The following is a 25,124-nucleotide window of genomic DNA, read 5'->3' on the forward strand; positions in this document are numbered from 1 at the left end:
AACAAAAAATGTTCAGGACCTATAAGCAAAAGATTCTTCATTAAGGACCTGTTGGGTAATAACCCTTGAAAATAGGACTGGCCCGTAAAAATTCCTTCTAATATTTGGAGTGTAAGAGACCTATCAAAAGGAAATAGACTATACTCCCAAAGGTTAAAATGTACAACAATACAACCATTTAATATATTGTTCCAATTGAGAATGATTTTTTAATAATTATATATATAAAAATATGTAAAAAAAAAACAAAACAAATAAAATTGTTTTTATATTAATTTTTTTTACTAAAATTCTAAATTTCCAAACATAGTGTTAGTGGATTCAAATATTTGGACAACCATTTTATACACTATACCAAAAGTTAAATACTTACCTTATTTTTTTTCTTCCAATCACACATTAATATGTACTAAATGAATATTATTTTTTTAGTAGTGTTTGTATGTTATCATAAGTGACCTCTACCGGCCAATGTTACGACATATGTGTGGTGAGACTCTGGCCAGATTTATAATCTGTTATTTTCATCATCCCTTTTCGACTATTGTCTTCCAAGGGTAGAGGGGGTGTCAATTCAACCTCCCTCAATTTTTTTCCTCTCACCCCTGTTTTTGATCTTTCTTACATTTGTTGAGCAGGTATTTCTTTCTCTCACTTCCTCCTCTAGTTCGATCTAGACCTTTTGCACCTCATCTAGCAAGGCATTAGCAATAGTTTTATATTTTGATGAGGTTGATCGACGATCGAAACAGATTTGTTGCGAGAGAGGTTGAGTTCTGATCTGTTCTTTTTTATTATTGTTTGTGAGTGGGTTTCCTTTTAGATTGTTGTAGTGGTAGTGGCCGTGGGTGCTGTGTGTTTCTGCAATATTATTCGGTTGTTGTCGTGGTTGTTGGTTATGTGCTTCTTGTTGTTTGGGATTGTGAAAAGGCATTTTCTCCTCAACTTTACATCATTTTCGTTGAATCTATCAACATTTATTTGCCACTCGCACTACAGGAAAAAGTGGATTTGGTGGCGTTTTTTTAACGACGGTTCTGTGAACGTCACTGTTTTTATTATTTAACGGCGTTTTATAAAACGCCACGTATTCTATTACACAAAACGACACCGTTTTAGAATGGGAGGCGTTTAAAAACGCCTCCGAATGCGGTAGCCACACGCGCCACTGTTTTTCTTTTTTTTCTTTTTTTTTTTGGTTGAAAAAGAACACGGGCCTCTCAACCCTTATTTTGAATCAGAGCATTTCTCAACCCTTATTTTGAATCAGAGCCTCTCTCTCTCTCTCTCTTTCTCAACCCTTATTTTGAATCAGAGCCTCTCTCTCAACCCTCGCTAAGCTCCATCAAAGATTCAGAGCGAAGCTCCATCGAAGCGATTTCGAAGCTCCATTGAAGATTCGGATCGAAGCTCCATCGACGCGATTTCGAAGCTCCATGCCTGCGATTTCGAAGATTCAGATCTGAACTCTGTCGTCCCCTCGATTACTCGCATTTCAACCTCCATTGAATAGTCTACTTTGTTTCTGAACTGCAATCGGTACTCTCTCTCTCTCTGTCTCGCTCTATTTGTGATCTTTGGGAAAAATGAAGAATTACTGTATTGGCATCAGGCACTAGTTATTTCATTACTTTTTTTAGTCAATTCTATTGTGATGATATAATACTACCAAATATATGAATAGCAATGTTAAATAATACCAGTAGCAATGACAATTTTGTAATAAGCAGAGTCGGGGAAATGATGATATAAAACTTCTGGAAAGGGATAATCAATCAGAATTTATAAGAAAATTTATAATAAGAAATCTCAGAGTATTCATTATAAGCGATAATCAATCAGAATTTTCATTTTCTGATAGCAGCAAGTCTGAATCCATCAGCATGCAACAAAAAATCAGTACATTGAGGTGATCATGTTACTAAATAAATTATCAGTGAAACAAAATTAGGATGTATTTCCGCCTGTCAAGTTGTGTCTTGGCTCGACTTAATTAATTTCCATAAAAGCTTAAAACTTTGTTTTATGTTCTTCCTGTTTTCATTCTCTTGTTCCCCCCATTGTTGTTGTACATAAAATATTGTGAATCAGAGCAGCATCTGTTGGCAGAGTTGTCGATATTTGACACTGTAAACTGTACATGGCTTCTGTCCAGTGGCATTGCCATGCACTGTTTGTTGTAGTTATCTTGAATTATGGATTCAATATGATCAACTTTTGCTATATATTAAACATTGCTACAGTTTAATGATCAATTTTTATAATTCTCACAGACAAGGCTATTTTGTTCAGGTTATGGAGCTACTTATAGCAATTTTTTATTTTTTTTTTTGAAATTATGTGTCAAAATGTTTGGCACAATTTTTGCTTACAAGAAGTAAAAATAACTTAAATAAGTTGAAAAAATATGATTATTGGGAGGGAGAGATGTGTTTTTAACTTATGCTTTTTAATTTACAGCTTACTGAACAGGCCCAATGTCTGTGAGTAAGTAGGATGAGAAAAAGTTTATCTTGATCCCAGAGTATTCATTATAAGCGATAATCAATCAGAATTTTCATTTTCTGATAGCAGCAAGTCTGAATCCATCAGCATGCAACAAAAAATCAGTACATTGGAATATTGGAGGCAGGAGCTACTGCTGCCTGCACGGAAGTTTACATTTTGGCAGTGAAAAATTGAGCTACCATTAGCTAGAGAACTATTAATTACTTATTTTCAATCTCTGAGATATGGGATCTGAAATAGAGCCTTCCACATACGTACTAGTTAAAGGTTGACCGCAGCCTTTCAGGGTTAGAATTTCCATCTGAACCGCTAAGACTATAAAGCACAATAGTCATCTCTGGCGCTGAAACTGTACAAGTCCACATGATGGCTTTGGATTCGGTTGACCGCAGCCTTTCAGGGTTAGAATTTCCATCTTGAAGCACCATTTTCTTCTTTTTTGAGGACTGCAGGTGCATCCATGGCTTTAGTCTGCTCATTATGATGTTGCACTGAGTACCCCCAAGCTTAACTTCAATTTCAGATCTGATAGGCGAGGTAGGCTGGAAAGTAAAGCATCCTAAATAAGTTTTAAAAAAAAAAAGTGATGCAGAAAATAATATATCCAAAGGTTGTTCAAAAGTTAACAACCATATAGCTAATATGTGCATGTATACTGATAATAGTCCAAATAGATAAAAAAATCACATTGGAGTCTAACAACTAAATTATTTGATAGCTGCACTGAGCTGTGACTATAATAGATTTTTAATGTTCCTTTTTAAACACACATCAATAGCATGAAAACCAGGCAATTGTATATACATCTATTCAATATTCATGTTTCATTTTATTTGACTCAATTCAAAGTTTAATTAAATGAACTACGTAGAAGAATTACACCTCATTGTCAATTTAGGGAACTTTTTCCTTTTAACCTTATATGTTTTTAGTAGACAAGCAAACAAAGAAGGTGATGCAAGCTCGAGTGCAAGTCCCCATAAGGTGCAGCTCCATTATTTCTTTACATTCCATATATTCAGTTTTATTTCTACTAATTATAAACCCTTTTGACTCGAGTGCTAGACAATCTTCTCACATGAGTCTTATATTAATCAGAGAGCTAGACAATCTTCTCACATGAGTCTTATATTTTTGTGATTCTAGTTATTAACGTGGATAACTATGATTGTGATTGTGATTGTGATTGTGATTCTGATTCCTCAACTAATATGATTGTGATTGTGAATGTGATTCCTCATATGGTGGCTGCTCTTTGGTATTTTTTGAATCATCATCATCATCAGAAGTATTCGAGCTTTGGTACACTTATTGGTTTGGGTAGTGGGTTTGAACTTCCCACATCCATGAGTTCCTGCCAAAATTATTATATTATTGATGGATTTGAGAGAGCAATGTATTTCTTGAATCTATCATAATCGATCAAGAGCATTGTAGAAACTTTTGGTTTCTTCATTAATATGCTTCATACTAGATATGCTTCTAGTATGCTTGATAGTACTAATTTAGATTGCACCACCGGGATGCAATCATTAATGGTGCATGCATGCATAAATAGCCTTAGACCCGTCCAAGAATCTTCATTAGAGATACCTAGTCATCTTTGATGAAGCTCTTCTTGGATTGTCCAGTTTGGACAGTTCAGGAGCACAAGTCTGTATTGTAATTAGTAGTTCTACTGCTTATAGTCCATCTCGTAGAGATTTCGTGTAGCAACTCCTCGTGTTCTCCGAGTGCATACTAGACAAGGTGTAGCAGTACACCTAGTCTATGTCGTGTATTTGGAGAACCATGGGGAGATGCTGCCGAAATTTCGTTAGAGATGAACAGAGCGGTATGAACTGCTTTTTACAATATAGACCGTGCATTCCTGAATGGGAAAGTAAGATGAACCAACATATTAGAGACCAGTTAGAGGTGAATAATGTCATGTCGCATGCATTATAAGGTACTGAATTGAGGTTAAGATTAATTAAAATGGAACGGTAATTTTGAACTTTGTTGATTTGGCAGTGACATTTGTAGTGTAAGACAGAGTCAGATGGATAAAAGTTGGATAAATCAGCATAGGTTGCACCCGGAATATATACAAGGGGTTAAGGAATTTATTAAATTTGCATGCGAAAATAAGCCATTGTTGAATGAAGTCACATGCCCATGTAAACGGTGTCGTAATGTCAAATTGGTGGAGAAAGGCCAGTTAGGGGAACATTTAATGATCAATGGGTTTCTTCCAAGTTACATCAGTTGGATTTTTCATGGGGAGAATTTGTCGTCGCCTGTGCCACACAATGTGAATGTCGGGCAAACTGAGTTGAACGATGGTGATGAAACTTATGAAATGCTATATGAAGGATTTGGACTTCCTCCACCAAGCTTTATTCATGAGGCAGCAAGTTCTGGTATTCAACAAGGTCCAGATGAGAAAACCGAAAAATTCTTCAATTTATTGAAAGAGGCCGAAAGAGAGTTGTATCCTGAGTGTCAGAAGTTTTCAACGCTCTCATTTATTGTTCGGTTATTGCACATCAAGTGCCTTAGTGGATGGAGTGACAAGTCTTTCACGATGTTGCTTGAGCTTTTGAAGGATTCGTTCCCAAAGGGTGAAACTTTGCCAAAGTCATTTTATGCAACTAGGAAACTCCTTAGGGACTTGGGCCTCGATTATCATAAGGTACATGCATGCCCAAGGGATTGTTCACTATATTGGAAGGAAACAGCTAGTATGGATGATTGCATAGTGTGTCATATGCCTAGATACAAACAGTTTGAGGGGGAGGAGAATGATGTTAAGAAGAAGCAACAAAGAATTCCACAGAAGATTGTTAGATACTTTCCATTGATTCCAAGGCTGCAAAGATTGTTTATGTCATCCAAAACATCTTCTTTAATGAGATGGCATGCAGAGGGCCGAATTGATGACGGCAAAATGAGACATCCCGCTGACTCTCCAGTCTGGAAAAATTTTGATAATTTGTATCCCAAGTTTGCGAGTGAGCCTCGCAATGTCAGACTGGGTTTAGCAGCGGATGGATTCAATCCATTCAAGGCAATGAATGTCTCTCATAGCAGTTGGCCAGTTATTATGATGCCATACAATTTGCCACCATGGTTGTGCATGAAGCAGCCTCATATGATGATGACATTGCTCATCGATGGTCCTTCTTCACCTGGAAATAACATTGACGTCTACTTACGCCTTGTAGTGGATGAATTGAAAGAATTGTGGGAAAACGGTGTTGACACGTATGATGCGGAAACTAATCAGATGTTCCGAATGCATGCTGTGTTATTGTGGACTATAAATGATTTTCCTGCCTATGCAATTTTGTCTGGATGGAGCACGAAAGGCGCTTTAGCTTGTCCTTGTTGTAATACACATACTCGTTCTCGATATTTGAAGAACGGAAGGAAATTATGTTACATGGGGCATCGTCGCTGGTTGAATGAGGGTCACAAATTTCGGAAAGCTAGTGCGTCTTTTGATGGCACTCGTGAATTCGAACCATGTCCAACTCGGTTATCAGGGGCTAATGTGCTACAACAACTAGGCCCTAAGTTCAAATTGAATTCTAAGCGTCAACAATCTAGCAAACGGAATCGAAAGGGGAAAGAAAAGGAGGAAAATGAGGACTCAGGTCATAATTGGAAGAAGAAGAGTATTTTCTTCGAGTTGCCATATTGGAAGCATAATTTGATTCGCCACAATCTTGATGTGATGCACATTGAAAAGAACGTGTGTGATAATGTATTGTGGACGATATTAAATGTTGATGGGAAAGGGAAGGACAATTTAAATACTCGCCGAGATTTGCAAGATATGGGAATTCGAAAGGCACTACATCCTCAGAAAAGGGTTGGGAACAAGTATTATTTGCCTCCTGCATGTTTTGCCATGAACAATAGAGAGAAAAGTCTATTCTGCACACTTCTAAAGAATATCAAAGTTCCAGATGGTTACGCATCTAATATCTCTCGTCGGGTTAACCTCAAACAGCGTAGCATATCTGGACTGAAAAGTCATGATAATCATATACTCATGCAACAAATACTTCCAATAGCAGTGAGAAATTTGTTACCGAAGAAAGTGGTTGAACCATTAATTGAGTTAAGCAATTTCTTCAGGCAGTTGTGTTTCAAAACCCTAGAGGTGGATGGTCTAAATCGTCTTCAATCCCAAATTGCTGTTACACTTTGCCATCTTGAGAGAATTTTTCCTCCATCATTTTTCGATATAATGGAGCACTTACCCATTCACCTAGCTGAGGAAGCAAAGATTGCCGGTCCGGTGCAATATCGATGGATGTACTTTGTAGAAAGGTGTGTAATTCTACTCTAATGTCCATTTTGTATATATTTGTTTGTTAATACTTGGAAGTCATGTATGCATCTTTTTGATTATAGGTACCTTATGACGCTTAAATCATACATGCGTAATCGAAGTCATCCTGAAGGTTCAATTGCACAGGGATACTTAGTCGAAGAATGTATGATATTTTGCTCAAGGTACTTGCATGATGTTGAGTCGAAATTGCATCGACCGTTAAGGAATTGTGATGTTAGCGACAATCCTGAGATATTAATGGGGCGGGCTTTAGGAAAAGGAAAAGGGTTTGTGCTTGATAACACAACATGGGTACAGGCTCATCGGTATGTGTTATTTAACATTGCTGCGGTTGTCCCATATCGAGAGTAAGATAGACACAACCTTTGTCTCATCGTGAATGTATTTATACCAACTATAATTATCTTGCATTTTACAAGTAGTTTAATTGTGTAGGGAACATCGTGAATTTATTAAGCGGTCACATCGTCGTCTCAGAGATTATGATGTGGATCGTCGTCACAATGATGAGTTTCCCAAATGGTTCAATTCTCATGTAAGTGCATGTCAAGCACAACAAGTCTTTTATATGTTTGTATACACGTGTTTCTATATTTTTGAAGTTGTTAATTGATGTTTAATATCGATAACTTTCTTTTAAAAATAGGTTGCGGAGCTGTTAGCTACTGAAAATGTAGCGTTGTCAGATGAGATCAAAATTTTGGCTTTGGGACCTAGCCAAAAGGCCACTAGATTTAATGGGTATATAATTAATGGTACTAGGTATCATACTAGGAGTCGTGAGTTGAGAAGAAAAACTCAGAATAGTGGGGTTATGGTGAAGGCAAAGACTTCTAGCTATGCAAGTGCGAAAGACATTAATCCAGTGGAAGGTGATGTAGTGTACTATGGATATGTGACAGATATTATTGAATTGTATTACTCACATGACCATAGATACATGTTATTCATGTGCAACTGGATTGACAACAATAAGGGACTCAAGCGGGATGATTTTGGTTTTACACTTGTTAATTTCAATCACTTGTTATATGCGAAGAAACAGGACAGTGATGAGCCATTCATCCTAGCATCTCAAGCACAACAAGTCTTTTATGTTAATGATTCTGTTGATGAAGATTGGAATGTTGTACTCAAGATGAAACCTAGAGACTTGTATGAGGTGTGTGGAGAACAACCAACTATTGATGAAGGACTACATCACAACGAAGTGGAAGGATTTGGTGATCAAGAGTTAGATGTAGCTTCCTTCACTTGTGAGGAGGACATGGATTGGGTTAGGCAAGGTTTTGATGGAACAACTGTTGATGAAACTATTGGATCTCTTGATGCATCGACAGAGGCACCATTTGAAGATGACGAAGAAATGATATGATATTGTAATTGGTTGCATATTCACTTTTACATTTGTGTTTTCTGTACGGATATTCATGTTAATAAAATCTTTGCTTTTATACCTTTGTAGTTTTCTTTAAATGGCCATTTTTACCTTTCATGTACTCTTATTCTGTTTTGAATGCAGTTTCTTTATAGATTATCATGTCCTTACTTTTATGTTTGAAGTTTCTTTATAGATTATTTATGAGTTCTAGCTCCGAGAGTTCTTCTAGTGAGAGTGAGCAATCAAGCTCTAATAGTTCTAGTTCAGATGAGACTCATGCCACACTTAAGATGAGAGTCATACCCGATCCACCGGCATCATGGCATCCACCAGGCAGTCTTCCTACCACATCACGTAGCGGTAGTACATCACATGGCTCAATTTCAGCTGGTATGTATAGATATTTTTAATTGTGCTTGTTTTCTCTAAAGATCTAAAAATAATGTTTGCTAATTTGAAATAATGCTGTATGGATATTCTTCAATTTACAAAACTATAAGGCTTGCTCTATTTTCTCTCTCTCTCTCTCAGTGAGAATGAAGTGTGCAATCTTAGTTAATCAGCTGTCTCCATTACCTTGCAACACCAATCTTAGTTAATCAGCTTTGTCTCCATTACCTTACAGCACCTTCCATCATTCTCCTGGAGTGGGGATGCGCAAATATAGTGAACTCTTTCCACTGGACAACTTGTTTGTTTCTCAGCTTCAACAATCACTTTCAGGCATCATTCTGTGGTTCAAAACAAGTAATGAGAATTGAAGAAACTGCAATTTTGATTATGTCACAAATGGTTAATGAGAAATTCTAAAGACAGAATTCTCTTGAAGATTGAAGGATCTTACAACTGATTGCAGGATCTTACAACTGATTGCCTTTTCAATGCCTACTTACTGTTATCAACCATTGCTTGATAGAATAAGATTACTGTGTGACACGTAGGCTCCGCTTTCTTTGTCATTGTTGGTCTGGAACATGCATCATCATTACAATTTTGATATCGGTCTGTGTGCTGTATGATCCAAAGATTTAATATGATGATACTGACAGACATGTTTTTGTGCCCATTGGAGGGACCATTTGATTGCTCGTCAGGTAACAGTAGAGAATCTTGAGATGGGAGTGGAAAAGGGTTTGTTTTCTTTATTACCTTGTTGCATATTCTGCAGTGTTCTAGTACAAGTATCCAACAGAAATTTAAAGATTTAAGCTATCAACTCTCCATTTTAGTTTTATAGCCATGCGAATGAAGTAGGAGATTGGATGGCTTAAAGAGCAAAAGTTGGTGTTTCCTTTGGTTGGGGTTCTATTTTTTCTCAAAGAAAGGGATGGCAATTTCTCTCTGCCCCAGACCGGTTTTTCTTGCCTTGATAAGGAATTGGGGTGGGAACTGGTTTTACTCTTCATGCCCCATTATACTCCCCCATTCTTAAGGTTATAAAATTAACCTAGCTACCTCACGCCACTCTCAGATGGCAGAATGAGGATCTATATATGTTTGTTAGATTCTCATGAAATCAAGTTTTAGGGACTGCGTTTCTTACAACATACATACACACATGACAATTGGCGTAGGCATTTGATGGGCTGATGGGGGGTGGGTCTCTCACTTGGCATAAATGTCACACACATGGAGAGCAGCTATATCTGAAGTGGAAATACATGACTGTTGTCCTTTGTGTTTTTATAACTTTCACCCCTTTTATGATTTCAACAGCAAATACCCACTTACTCTAAGGGCCTCATTTGGGGGTTGCTTCTTGGGGGGTTGATTTTGCTCCCAAATTCTAGTCCTCAGAATAGCCCCACAATATTTTCTCATTCTCCCATGAGGATGCTTGACAATCAACAATGCTGGGTAGCTCAATGATATTTATCAGATTGATAATTTATCAGATTGATAATTTACAATGATATTTATCAGATTGATAATTTACATTTTCTTGCTGTTTTTTTATAGGTCCTAGCTCAAGTCAAGCCACACAAAAGCAGACAAGGGGTCCCACATATGTACATGGTCAATGGGGTACTTCAGATGATGGCATTTTAAAACTTGTTTCAAATGAGTTGAATCAAGTAGTTGAAGGATACACACCCCTTGCTTCACATTTGGGCGTTCTGGCACGAGATGGGAGTCTTGCACCACTCACTTTTACGACTTGGCATTATGTCCCACAGCAAAATAAAGATAACATATGGAGGGAGATAAAGGTAATCCAGATATTTAATATGAAATAAGTTGAAATGCATATTACAATTGGATTCCATATGAAATGCATATTACAAGTGTAGTTGACATTGCATATTACAAGTGTGTATAATTGTAATGCAGGCTCATACGAATGCAGATGATTCCATGAAGAGAACAATAATGACTTCATTTGGGAAGAAATGGAGAGATTGGAAAAGTCGTGTGAAAAATATGGGATACACACCCTTCAAGAATGATGCAGAAAGGTTGGCTCATCGACCGGATAGAGTACATGAGGATCAGTGGCGGGCCTTGGTCTACCACTGGGGCACTCAGAGTGCATCGGTACAATTTTATTTATGTGAAAAAATGTTTATATATGATAATTTTTGATAATATCTCAAATGAATTTCATATTTAACAGAAATCAAGTAAGAAGAATAGAAAAATTCGGAAGAAGAAGACACTGCATCATCGAACAGGCCGAAAGCCTTTCTCAATAGTTCGAGTGGAGGTATAATTAGACATTACATCTTGGACATATTTTGAAATTTGTTAAGTTTTTAAGTTAAACAACTTATAACTTAGCTAGCTCAACTTATAACTAAACTAAATTAAGTTTAGTATGTATAAGATTGAAGATTGAAATTTATTATCTTTAAAATTCATCTTCTCATCTTTGTCTTACATGTTTTGTTTTATCTATCTTTTATTTACAGGAGACAAAGAAAAACAATGGGGTTCCTGCTAGTCGGCCACAGGTGTGGATGGCCGCATACATGAAAGATGGTACTTCCAATAGTGATTCAGTTAATGAAGTTATGGTATGTGATACTACTTTATTAGACTTTTAATATGATTTATATTGGATGCTAATTATTGAATTCAAAATTGCAGACTCAAATGAATGAGCTAACGGAGCACATGGAGGGATCTTCTTCGGACCCTGCTGCATTAAATGAACAGATTTTCACACAAGTTATGGGGCCGGAGCGACCTGGTCGTGTTCGGACGTTTGGATTGGGACCATCCCCCACCGATGTTTTTGGAGGTAGATATAGGCAGTCACAAGAGCAGAATCATATCTTCCAAACTCGAGTTCAAGAACAAGTTGAAGAGCAACTTCAACGGTATCAAATGCAGTTAGAGTCGAAGATGAATGACGTAATGGAGAAACAAATTCAAGCTATACGCGCAGATTTTCAGTCACGAATTGAGATTTTGGAATCTCAATTGCAAGCTGCGGGCGTGCCCGTTGCACCAGCTGTTGCACCCTCGAACCCATTACATAGGCAGCAGGTATTTTCATTATTTTTACTAGTTATTAGTTTAAATTGCCCAGAGCTACTATACAACTTAAGCCTCTTATTGAATGATAGGTTGTTGATTCACTTAGTAGTCATCCCGCTGTACGGCCAATGTCACATCAACAACAATCTCATGCATTTTCATCCCAAGAGGTGAGCAATCATTTAATCAAAGTTTTTTTTGACAATACAATATCTTATTAATTAAAATACTTGTTATGATTAAATATAGGTTCACCTTTCAAAGAAAGAGAAGAAGAAGAAGAAGAAGAAGAAGAACTAACAAGGTAAAAGTACTAACATCACTAGTTTAAGCTGATAATAATATTCATAAATCAATAGTGTTAAAGCCATGTTAGGCAAATGCTTTTTTGAGTTGAGAATGATGTTATTCATAAATCATATACATTGTTTTTAAGTATCAAGTGGTTTTCACAAGTATGGTTTATTCTTCTTCTCCTACATTGTGTTTGGAAAGTGTCTAAGAAAAAGAAACGGTGTTGTGAGAATGTCCAACACACATTAGCAAACATGGTACTTATTGCATCTTAGTTTATCTATGTAGTCCTCAATTTGCTAGATAATTATATACTAAATTTTCCTAGGTGGAAAACATACTCAATGCTATAAAGAACTAGATAAATTATGTGGGTACAATTAGTTGAGAAACATACTCAAGTTTTCTTCCCAAAGTTCCTGTAGTTCATGTAACAGTTATTAGACACCAAGAGTAACTAGAAAACACTGACTAATAATAAAGTCTAGAAGAAGCCAAGTTTTCTATTTTCTTTTCTTTTATCTTGCCCTTTATTTTTCTTTCTCCATTTTTTTTCCCCATCCTATTTGTAGGAAAAAAGAAGAGGTTGTGGCGACAAAACAAAAAATGACACCAAACCATCGAACAGTATACCAGTTTTTGCCTCAATATCGGGTGCAAAGATTCTCTTAGTGCTTGAGCAGAAGCTCCAATCCTAAACAGCCCCTAACTACTAATAAAACCCAATGTGTGGTTGATGGGTAAAATGGGAACCACAAAAGTCAAACAGCCATTTTTGTGAAATGTTATTGAACAATTTTAATGAGATGACTATTGTTAGCTTGTGTGGTGTTTTTGCAATTACTGGATTAACTTTGCAATCTGAAAATTAGGTTGATGTTCACTTGTCAGATTTGGACAAGAGCCAGCTTGCGTGATGTCACTTTTTGCCTCCACATACTTTTTGGTCAGCATCTTTTCTCTTTTTTGCCTTTTGCCTTCCCCACCTGCCCCTGCTCTACCTGCCCTGCTGTAACAGAAAAGGCCTGGTTTGGATAGAATGTTGAATAATTTTTAATGTTGATTTTTATTTATTTGGGGCAGGCATGCAAACAAACCAACTTCCTCTGTGTTGGAATCATGTTCAGTTGTACTTATTTGAGATTGGTTCAAAATGTTTGTTAGGTTTTTAAATTGAGTTTAAAGAATCCACTATTTAACTCAGTTTGACAGCTCTAATTTGGGGAAGGTGGAATGTGTGAGAATTAGGATTGAATGAAGTCAAGTCAGGGGCAGAGCATGAACCAAATGGTATAAATGCTTATCATATGGCCAAGTGGAAGTTTGTGGGGGTCTATGCCAAAGGACACACTAATGTTGACATAGGTTCTCTTACTATATTGTATTACTGACACATTAGTGATCTTGTCTGGGATGAGTTGCCCCAAGCTAGTTTTGTTTACTGGAGCAATCACACTACAAACCTAGAATTTAAAATAATTATTTACCTTTTTAAGAGAATAATTATTTTATAAAAGAACAAAGAATAACCATTCTATTATGTTTTACTTTTATTTTAATAAATCAAACTCTACATCCCAGTTAGGGAAAGTCTAAGTATTAGAACTGGATACCAAGAAATTGATCCAGAAAATAAATAGAGGATTGATATATTCAAATGGTGTATTATGAGTTCAAATTTTAAATTCTATATCAGTAATTTCATATCTTGTATATGGAAGTTAAATTCTATTCCACCTGTTTCCTCGTTGTTTCCTCGTGCAACTTCTGTATCTAAATCTAATGAATTCCAATTAATTTGACTGTCATGCAGGCCCCTTACTACTGTCAGCAGCCTGAGTTTTGATTACTTGCAAAACCATTGATTGACAATTTAGATGGGAAATCTCTGTATAACAGAATTGAATACAGCTGCCAGAGGTTATTTTGCCCACTAGACACAATTTGTCAACATGTTACTTTTTTCCTGTTATCATTTACTATATATGTAGTTCAAATCTGGAGTAATATCCGTGTACTTTCCATTATAGACTATACATTGCAGATGCTTGGATTATTATTCTGAAGTTTATTAAACCATCTTCCAAGAAATGAAAGCCAAGTCTTAAGAAACTGGGTGTTTATCTGAAAACTCTTCTATACTTGGTGTTACCTACTATTGTATCCATGATAGCATTGTATTGGAAGTTCGGATGTAAATGGACCAAACTCATTGTTTGGTTTATAATGCTAAAACCGTTTTTGAGCTTTTTCTTTTTTGTCAAGGGATTATTTTATGCTTCATTTATTATTTTAATGGGAGTTATTATTTTATATGTTAGTTATTTTATATTTATTACAGGTATTTGAATGGAAGTTGGATATTAATTGAATAAGAAACTGAATTAATGTTTCATTTTTGTTATTTGAATGAGAGTTAATATTTTATATGTCAGTATTACTACAGGTATTTTTTTAATTCAATCAAATAAAAATTAGTACAATTTTCAACAAAAAAAAAAAAAGGGGATATGACGGCGTTTCTACAAACGCCTTCTAAACTGCCAATATTTTTTGAAAACAGATACCACGGCGTTTCAACAACGTCGCTAAATATTGTTGGTGACATCAGCAAGTGTATAGTGGGACATTTGGCGGCGTTTATTAAAACGCCTCCTATACTAATATCACGGCGTTTTTAAAACGTCGCAAAGATACAGCGACGGCCGCAGCTTCGACGTTTGGTACTAAACGCCACTAAAGGAATTAGCGGCGTTTTTGATAGATATAGCGGCGTTTTTTAAACGCCACTAAAAGTCCAATTTCCAGCAGTGTCGGGTGGTTGTTGTGCAGTTTGTACAATAGTCATTGTTGTGTAGTTGCTTGAGTTCAATTTGGGTTCTATTTTGATATATTTTAAGAAGTTTTTAAGGTATATTAAGTATAACATCCTTATAAAAATTCAAGTTGATCAAATATGAGTAGCCCTTTCATCAAATAACATTTATATTTAGTTTTATTTTTAAAATTATATTTACCATTCATTCTTTCAGATACAAATGTGATTTGATGGAAGAGTTATCGATATCTGATCAGTTTGATAATTTACAAATATACTACACTCGATGTATCGTAAAAAGTAAATTATTTGAATTATCAAAATAAGATCTGAATTGGGCTCAAATGGCCGCACAACATCCCATAGTATGATACCTAAAATCGTCACTTTTGTATCTGTACGTGGGGGTTAGGAAAAGTCGCTAGAAAACATGAAGGCTCGCTGGAAACTTTGAAGACTCACCGGAAAACTTGAAGGTCACCGGAAAACTCTACGGCTCTGTTTGGTTCCGTTCTGGAATCACGATTCCACTCTCATATTCCAACCCTTTGTTTGATTATAGTTTTCAAAATATAATTCCAAATCACATTTCAAAATATATTTGAAAACATGTTTGGTAACTAGAGAGTTTTTGAATTTTTGGGTCTACCTGGTCGTCCACTCGAACGTCCAGCCAGTTGACTGGAACGGTTTTTTTTTTTGGTGGCAATTGCCACCTGTTATTTGGAAAAAAAAAAAATTATACTTGTTTTTGATATTTTTTAAATATAGAAATTATTTTTTTTAGACCAAAATGACAAATTATTTGGCCATTTATTTAAAATTAACAAAAAAAGTTTAAAATAAAAATTAATTTGTCACAGTAATTTTTAAAAAATAAAATAACATTTTTAAACAAATTAAAAAAAATATTCAATCAAATATACAATCAAAAGTAATTTTAAAACACTAGCTGAATATTTTTTTTAACAAAAAATAATATATATTTTAAATATTTTAAATAAAAAATATTTTTTCAATTTTTGGAATTTTTTAAATAAAAAATTTATTTTTTTCAATAATTATTTTTAAAAATTGAATTTTAAAAAGAGTTTGGTTATGAGTTTTGAATAGAATTTGAGTTGTGTTTTTGGTTATAAGTTATAAGCTTTTGAATTGAGTTTTGAAAACATAACCAAACAACTTTTCTAATTTCAAAACTTAATTCAAAACTCATAACTAAATAAATTTTCTCTTTTCAAATCATGATTCAACAACTCATAAACTCAAAATACAGCTCCATTCTCAAATCATGATTCTAAAACTAAACCAAACGCTACTTACAACTCTCTAGAAATAGAACGAGAGTCTTAGATTATTCAATGGTAGCCATATAAGAACTCAATAGAAGAAGATAACGGAGGATAAGAGGTTGGGTGAAGAAGAAGACAGAGATTAGAGAGAGAATAATGGCATAGCTCCCATATAATCTCCCACTTTCACTCTCTCAAGAACTAAGAATTATGAAGAGTTATCTAAGTGAATTCTCATTCTCTTTTGAAAGCTATGGGTGAGTGCTTTATATGGAAACTCAAAAGCTACCCCTCTGAGGGAGAGGTAATTGATCAAGATTGAGTCCAAGCTCTAGGTTTTCTTAGAACCCTTTTGAGAATAATGTTCCACATCGCCTGGAAGGGACTCGCACTTCCACCTTATAAGCACACTGGCTCCCTCTACCTTTTACGAGGCCTTTTCCCCAGAGGAAAAACAAAGTCGTGAGGGCCGACCCCCAGAGGGCTACCCAAGCAAACAATATCGTGGCACGATGCGAGAGGACAAACGTCGCGAATTTGGCACTAGAAGGAGGGCCGTCCTGCAAACTCTCCCGCTATTGTAGTCCAGTACGCTAGGGGGTTATGATGAGGACAATGTCCCACATCGCCTGGGAGGGACTCCCACTTCCACCTCATAAGCTCACTGGCCCCCTCCACCTATGACGAGGCCTTTTCTCCTGAGGAAAAACAAAGCCGTGAGGGCCGATCCCCAGAGGGCTGCCCAAAGTGGATAATATTGTGGCAGGGCATGAGAGGACAAACGTTGCGAATTTGGGGTTGAGGGACAGATCTTGTCGTCCCACCCCCCTTTATGGTTTTGTTCCTCCTTGGGGAGAAGACCGTCGCGATGTCTGTCCTCTTGCGTCCTGCCACGATATTGTTCGCTTTGGGCAGCCCTCTAGGGGTCAGCCCTCACGGCTTTGTTTTTCCTCTGGGGAAAAAGGCCTCGTAATAGGTGGAGAGGGCCAGTGTGCTTATAAGGTGGAAGTAGGAGTCCCTTCCAGGCGATGTGAGACATTGTCCTCATCAATTATTATTATTATGGTCTCAATTCGAAGATGAGTGAGTGAATGTGTGTAGCTTTTTGGGTAAAATCTTCCATTCTTTGATCTTTTTTAGTCCTACTTATTATGATTGCATTTGCATTTTGTTTGGAGATGGGTTTTTGGTGAGAACAGAGTCGATGTGTGGTGGTGGTGGAGGAATGGGGACTACTCATGGAGGCTGTGAGGAGAAGATATTTGTGTCGGTGAGGTTGAGGCCTTTGAATGAGAAGGAGATTGCAAGGAACGATGTGCGTGATTGGGAATGCATCAATGAAGATACCATCATTTTCAAGAACTGTAATCTTCCACTTCCAGATTGCTCCATGTATCCAACTGCCTAACTTTTGGTATGCTAATTTACTTTTCTCTTCATTTTTTGCGTGAATTTTTTATGTGTTTGTGTTGTTTTTGAGTGTTTAAATTTAAGACAGTGTTGGAATCTTTGGTTTGATTTGATTTGGGTAGTAATGTGTGGAGTGAGAAGGAAATGATGGTGAAATGTGAATGAATGAAGTATAAATTAATTTATTTTATTTTTTACATTTTCATTCTATTTTCTCTTTGCTTCATAATTCTCTATCCAAATTAAGATCCAAGACTAGAAGTTTGTGTTAAACTCTGTGCGTTTTTTTTTTTTTTTTTTTTTTTGTGGGAGAGAATTTGAGCCATTATTTGAGCTAAAATCTGCAACATTTGCTGTGGTTGATGATTCAAACCTGAAATGTTTGAAAATAGGAAACCATTTTTGTTCTTTCTTCATTTAGCCGATTCTATTGGAGTTTTCCTTGTAAAATTGTTCCTTCCAGGAGGGTTCAAATTTAGGCTCTTTAATTCTTTTACATTAGTATTTATTTATTTAAAATTAAATTAATAGTGTAGAACAGACTTTATTCCCAAATTATGTTAGAACATGGTTAGCAACTTGCACCCAAAAACTAAATATTGCTTACCACATTTTTTATATAATGTGAAAAGGTAGTTCAGATAGTGGTATGTGTCAAGTAAAAAACGTAATCAACAATCACATTTTTAAAAAAGTATGATTTCTAATCATGTTTTACTGTAGTTTGAGAATATAGTTTGTCCATACACTATTTGTTTAATTTTGAATAAAAGAACTGTAAAAGTGCTGAAGGCCTTCAAATTCAGGTCTGTCTGGGTATCAATTTTACATAATCTATTGCCACAGTCAAGTTGTGAAGTTCCCTTTGCATGTGGTTCAGTATGTTAGATTTGAGAAAGAAGTTTGAATGCAACTTACGAAGAATTGTTGTTACAATTTCATATCAGCATTGTTGTCATGGCTTGGATACTCCACTTGATCTTCCTTTTTCTTTTTTTTTTTGTTCCCCCCCCCCCCATTAGACAGAGTATTTAGGAGTGACTGCTCCACAACGGAGGTGTATGAGAAAGGAGCCAAGGGCGTTGCTCTTTCAGTTGTCAGTGGTATTAACTGTGAGTATAATCTCTCTTTGCTTCTCCATTTTCCTAATATTGAATTTCACTTGAATTCCAATGACAATTTTCTTTATGTCAAATAATGGGCATAAATTTCAGCTACTGTTTTGCATACGAACAAACATGCAGTGGGAAGACATTCACGATGACGGGAATTACTGAGTATGCCATAGCAGATATTTATGATTATATAGAGAAGGTAATTAAGAAACTACTAATATTCACTGTTTCTCACTACTAGATGTTCTTGCATTCTATTATAGTACTATGTTCCTTGGGCTTTCACCTAAGAAGCACCAACACTTCTAAGAAGATGGCGTGTCTATGTCGGACACTGACACTCATTTGACACTTCCCAATGCGTGTTGGACCTGACATGCCTTGGATACTTGAAGGACACACATATCCACCTCTTAGACACACATGAAACACATTATAAGTTTAAAAGAAAAACAATATAGTTTTATGCCTATTAGTGAAACTTTAGGAATTAATATTATGCTTCATTTTCTTAATTATTATTTTTGATAAAATATTCATATATATAATAAATGACATATACAAACATATAAAACTATATATTTTGCATGTGTCACACAAGTGTTGTCTTGCTTTTTTGAAAATTTTCAGCGTCGGCGTGTATCTGTGTCATGTTGCATGTTTGTGCCTATGCTTCTTAGGCTTCAACTGTTCGTTGTTTACATGTTTGTTTTATTTGCAGCACAATGAAAGAGAATTTCTTTTGAAGTTCTCTGCTATGGAGATTTACAATGAATCTGTCAGGGACCTCCTCAACACAGATAGTTCTCCACTTAGACTCCTAGATGATCCCAAGGTCAATTACTTTCTTGGTCGACTAAATAATTAGTATTTGATATTTTTCCATTATGCTTAATTCTTAGCTATTTCACAGAGAGGGACAGTTACTGAGAAACTCACAGAGGAACCTCTCAGGGATTTGAATAATGTAATGGAACTCCTCTCCATCTGCGAAGGTAAGATATTCTCTAGTCATCTGACTTTTACTAGATGATCGTGACTGCATATTCTAAATGTCTTGGTGCATTCATGAAGCTCAAAGACAAATAGGGGAAACTGCCCTGAATGAAACAAGCTCCAAATCTCATCAAATAATCAGATTGGTAAGAATGTTGTTTTCTTGAATGATTGTTCTAAACATAACTTATTGTTCTTTCCATTCAATTGACGAATGGGTTTTTGCAGACAATTGAAAGTTCTGCTCGGCAATTTTTAGTCAAGGATTACTTAAGCACCCTTACAGCTGCTGTGGTATGGATCGTCAAGTTTTTGTTAGATTAATTTGAATGGTTATTAAGATGTTAATATATGCCATGTTGCGCTATATTAATATTTTTTTTGATACATTCTGTGTAGAATTTGGTTGATCTTCCAGGAAGTGAGCGTGCATCTCAGTCATTATTAGCTGGCACCATGCTAAAGGAGGGTTGCCACATAAATCGTAGTTTACTGACCCTGGGAACTGTTATCTGCAAGCTTTGTTTTTCAATTTTTTTAATCATTTTGATAATGAAACTAACTTGAAGTCATTGCTTGAAAAGTTACTAGTGCTATAGCCTATATATATGAGAACTAAATTCTACACAAATTTAGAAAGCTGTGAAGAGCTTTAGAGCTCCAGCGGTGAAGTTTTAAGGTGTGGCATTGTTGAACTAGCACAGTTCAGCAAAAACACTCACTTTGACCATAATGCTAAAATAGCATAATGCCATTTCCTGTCCAAAACACAGCACAAGAAATAACACAACGGTATTTTATTCTACACTTTGACCATATGGCTTTTTCGATAAAAATTACATCCATGCTATTCTATTATAAATTTGTGGGCAATTTGGGCTTAGCCAAGTTCAATTTATTAAGCTCGGGACAGGCTTGGGCAGACAAGATCGGGTTGGAGGTTGGGTTTGGGCAACTCTCAACACAATTTGGGTTTGGCCTAAATAACCTCTCAACCTGACTGAACCCACCCAAGTTGCACCCCTAAACAAAAGCAATATTATCAAAATCTGTAGAAGGCCTGCAAATAATAAAAACCAATAAAGTATTTGCAATCCAGTTCTGAGTTATTTATTTATTTCGTCCTTTTCAAATTTCCCCACCAAATGGGAAAAAGTTAGTGACACCTTGATGAGCTCAATGGGCTAATGATCAGATTCAGAGCATTTGGACGAGCAGAAACTAATTTGATGAATAATATCAATATGATGGGAAAAATTAAGACCAAGTAAGTTCACTGAGTGCATCACAATCTGTGAAACAAGATTGTCAATAGAATACCAATGCTTCATAAACTCCAATGTCCTGTCTAATCCACATTTACATGTAAAGGTTGACACTCCAACATTTGGCAACCACTAAGTTAAATGCAATGATGTAATGAAATAATTTCCACATGAATATATTTTAATAGGAATTTCCTTCTACAATTAGTTACAAATGTACTATGTGGTGGAACCTTGAGAATAAACACCCTCATGAGCAGAGTCAATTAAGAATGCCCATTATTTGGACCAACTCAAAATAATCAGATCCTCAGAAGATAGGAGATTTTCCACTAAATTTAAGTTCCATCATTCATGATCGTTTACTATGGTTCAGCACCTGGTAAATTATGTACTTTTGTTGTCAATACTAGCACCATCTCCGAGCCAACTACCCTGAAGAAGTATACACAACATATATTAAGAAGGTACGTGGTATTTCTTCTATGAAAGGTTTAGCTTCTAAAAAGCCTCCTCCAAATATGATAATGAAAATGAATGGAGAGCGCAAGAATGAGGATGAATTCCATGACAATATTTAGCTATTAAGAAATTTGCCCCCAGTCACATATTACATTGATGTTGTCTCCACAACTTGATGCTCAAAGCTAGCACATGGAAGGATTGTGAAAGTTCAAACCTCCCTCTATAACAATAAGGGGTAAAGAGACGATAATTCAATCCAATGATACTTAGGAAAAATCATTATCTAGTTGTCAAGGATTGCATTCATCTATGTCGTGAAAACTGTGAGTTGCCTTATTGCTTGGCTTGAACAACAAAGAGAACTGACGCAAAGCTAAACACTCCTTTCACTGAACCATGGACTTTTTGCTCTTTTTTTTCCTGTTGATGGTCTTAATAGGAGCAAGAGCCAAATCAATTGTTTTAAAGCAAAAAACCAAGGACTACTTGAATTATCTTCATCAGATTAACTCAAACTTGATTCTGACCATCATCATTTAGCCCATGATTTTCAAATTCGTTGATTGGTAATCACTTATATCAACCAGGTGCTGGTAATGGTTAGTTGTTTATTTTATTAAGACAATGCAGTTGTCAGGATCATACGACTAATCACTTGGTCGTGCTGCTTTACTCTACATTCTCTCAGATTACTATCATCACTTTTGGCTAGTACACTCCTTTGGGTAATAATGATGATCTTATTACGTCAAAGATTTGTTGTTGTGGTCTTTTTAAATCAACCAAAATGATTAAATTCTCAAGAATTTTGTGCCTTTAATCCTTTTACCTGCCTTTTCTTTTTCTTGTCTGTGTTTTGTTTGGTTTGATTGTATGATGTTTCATCCTAAACATTACCATTTGTTAATTGCAAGTTTTGTTATCCTTTGTGTTGTCCTATCATTGGGTGCAGCAAGGGAATAAATGAGCATGTTCCTTTCAGAGATTCTAAGCTAACTCGCATATTGCAATCCTCGTTGGGAGGCAATGCTAGAACTACCATCATCCGTACCATGAGCCCCGCAAGAAGTAATGTTGAGCAATCAAGAAATACGCTATTGTTTGCAAGTTGTGCGAAAGAAGTAACAACTAACACTCAAGTTAATGTAGTCATATAAGATAAAGCATTAGTAAAGCATCTGCAGAGACAATTAGCTAGGTTGGAGAGTGAAGTGAGAAGTCAAGGGCCCACCTTTGTTGCATCACATTATTTGGCATTACTGAGAGAGAAAGGCCTTCAGATTGAAAAGGTAATGATTGGGCTTTCATTATCAAATTGCAATACCTCTTCAATATCAAACAGTTCATAAATTTCTGTGTAATTGTTGCATGAGGAATATAAATTTCAAGATTCTTTAAAACCACAATGTGGTACTACTGAATCTTAAATTAAAAATTATAGGGAAAATTTCACTTCACCCCCTTGTGGTTTGGCCTATGTGCACATAACCCCTTGTCATTTGGAAATAAGCACATAACCCCCTCTAGTTTGTGGACTAAGAAACCCTTGTACATAAGTAACTTGATTATGCAAACCACAAACATTTTTTTCATTTTTTTGGGAGACAAAATTTACTTTAACCGTCTTTGTTTTACTCCATGTGCAATTTATCCCTCTGACATTTGAAAATGAGTGCATAACCCCTCTATGTCTTGGCATGTGTTTCGCACTTGTTAACTTGGACATAATGCTGATGGTGCACTTCAGTCCACAAACTACAAGGGGATTATGTGATTATTCCAAATGATAGGGAGTAATCCACACATAGATTAAACCACATTGGAGGGTAGAGTGAAATTTTCCCTAAATTATGTCACATGATCACATCCACTAGAGTGAGTTAGTTTGGCAAACGTAAGTGTAATCTTTGCTGTTAAACCCTTATTTCTGTGTGCATCCTTCGCCATCATTTATAATTAATCCCATTTTTTCTTTTAGGTTGCGTGACTTTCATTCCTTTTCACTGTCTGTTTTTCATATTAAGCCTTTTGTATATTTCTTGTTCTGCACGAAACATGCAAAAAGAATTTTCTTGGTCTATTTACTCATTTCTAATCTTTATTCCTTGTCTTGCTTCTAATCCTTTGACAATCTCATTTTAATTTTGGTTGGATTTTTAGGACTTTTGTGTTCTAAAAGCAGAATAATTTTGTAACTCTTAGATTATTACAAGAGAGGACCAGTTGAAATGTCAACAAAATCCCACCTCAAGAACAATACCAATTTGAAAATATGAGATCTGTTCATGAACCATTTAGTTTAATAACATTGCAAGGATGCGGTTTAGATACTTCATTTGACTTTTACTTCACCGTAAGGGATATCTTTAACAACTTAACCTAAAAGAAAATGGTAATTAATTTGGTGGACCATCATTGACCGGGTCAAGATTCTCTACAACGAATTCTAGACTTCTTGTAGTAATCCAATGGCCTATGTTTAAAGTTAAGCAAAACTATGTCATTTTAGGATCTATGGTTTTAATGTCATTTTACTTCAGTTTTAACTCAATTGTTAAATTATGTACTTTGCTAATGTGCCTTGATTTGATAAAAAAAACACAAGATCATTGCAGAAGGAAGAAGTAGGCTTAAAAATCTGAAGAACCATGGCATCATATATGGAAATCCTTCTAATGTCTGCTTATTTGACTTTTTGATAGCTGTAGGCTTAAAAAGTTCAATTTCAAATGACATATTTGGGGAAAGTTAAGAGTGCACCTTGAGCTACTAACAGTTGAAGTATGATTCACAAACATGCTGCAAATTTTTCCATCTATGCAAGAAGCAGCATTTGTCTTATGGGCTCATGCGTTGAATGCCGTTATCTGTTTATTTATTTACTTTTTCTACTTGTGCAGCCGGAGAAGGAGATGATAGATTTGACTATTCAACGAGACTTAACTCAATTTCAGGTTCAGGATTTGCTACAACTGGTTGGGGATGAGGGACATTCAATGACACGGGTAACTGTAGTTAAATTGTTGTACCGAAGCATCCATATCATCTAGGTGTGCCTTGTTTAGTTGAGTTTATTTATTTTTTCCTTTTGTACTTCTCCAGATAGGTTTCAATAACTACCCACGCTTGCTAGTTCGGAAGTCACCGGAATTTGAAAATCCAGTACCAGAGACATCCTCTTTGGCAAGTCCTCACTCCTTGGACATTGGTGTTAGATCAGTCAAGAGATCTCTTTATTCTTATGGACATAGTGGGAGAAGCTCTGATGATCACTGCATACAAATTCTTCCTGAATTTGAAGAGAACTTTGTGCCGAATGATACTTCTCCACAGCTGTTGGTTGGTCTTTCTATGTTCATCTGAAGCAATTCTAGACGGAGTTGGGACATGGGACTTCGGAGGATTTATGCAAGGAAGTTTAATGCATAGAGGCAGAAGAATCGAATAGATCATCATCTCCTGAACAAAGCACTGAAATCTCTAAATCGATGGTGGCTGGGAACGGAGACACAATAGATCAGGAGTTCGTGTCACCGCCACTAAAGGAAGATAGTATGTTAAGTTATATCCCCCATTTCATTGCTCATTCTCATGAAAAACCATCTCCATGGCCATTAACAGAGTACATGTCTGGCTCTCAAAGCTTGAAGTTAACTAAAAGTAGAAGCTGCAAAGCAAGCCTGATGACTAGCCCATATTCACCATGGTTTGAGAAGGTGGAAAATAATGATAATGAGCACACACCACCAACTGGG

At 36.0% G+C, this 25,124-nt stretch overlaps 2 protein-coding genes and 1 pseudogene across 3 annotated transcripts; all 3 read left to right on the forward strand.

The window, feature by feature from the left end:
* The first annotated feature begins 991 nt into the window (after positions 1-991).
* On the forward strand, positions 992-14,120 carry LOC114287778 (uncharacterized). Of its 2 annotated transcripts, XR_014366463.1 has the most exons (10): positions 992-1,539; positions 10,194-10,444; positions 10,566-10,769; positions 10,849-10,938; positions 11,144-11,248; positions 11,322-11,723; positions 11,804-11,884; positions 11,964-12,018; positions 12,900-12,954; positions 13,822-14,120. XR_014366463.1 is itself a non-coding variant. In XM_082924878.1 (9 exons), exons 3-8 carry the CDS (start codon positions 10,590-10,592, stop codon positions 12,012-12,014), a joined length of 909 nt encoding a protein of 302 aa, XP_082781004.1. In that variant the 5' UTR covers positions 992-1,539; positions 10,194-10,444; positions 10,566-10,589; the 3' UTR covers positions 12,015-12,018; positions 13,822-14,120. The 2 variants fall into 2 exon arrangements, 1 of the variants encoding a protein (XP_082781004.1); XM_082924878.1 differs by lacking the exon at positions 12,900-12,954.
* Positions 4,412-7,512, forward strand: LOC145824632 (uncharacterized). Its single transcript, XM_082924877.1, has 2 exons — positions 4,412-6,828; positions 6,913-7,512. Exons 1-2 carry the CDS (start codon positions 4,550-4,552, stop codon positions 7,202-7,204), a joined length of 2,571 nt encoding a protein of 856 aa, XP_082781003.1. The 5' UTR covers positions 4,412-4,549; the 3' UTR covers positions 7,205-7,512.
* A 3,202-nt stretch (positions 14,121-17,322) lies between the features above and the next one.
* Positions 17,323-24,732, forward strand: LOC114311183 (kinesin-like protein KIN-7G; annotated as a pseudogene).
* Positions 24,733-25,124: the final 392 nt, after the last annotated feature.

This window comes from Camellia sinensis, chromosome 4 (genome assembly GCF_055761805.1).
Source record: "Camellia sinensis isolate YWXY chromosome 4, ASM5576180v1, whole genome shotgun sequence".
Lineage (NCBI taxonomy): Eukaryota > Viridiplantae > Streptophyta > Magnoliopsida > Ericales > Theaceae > Camellia > Camellia sinensis.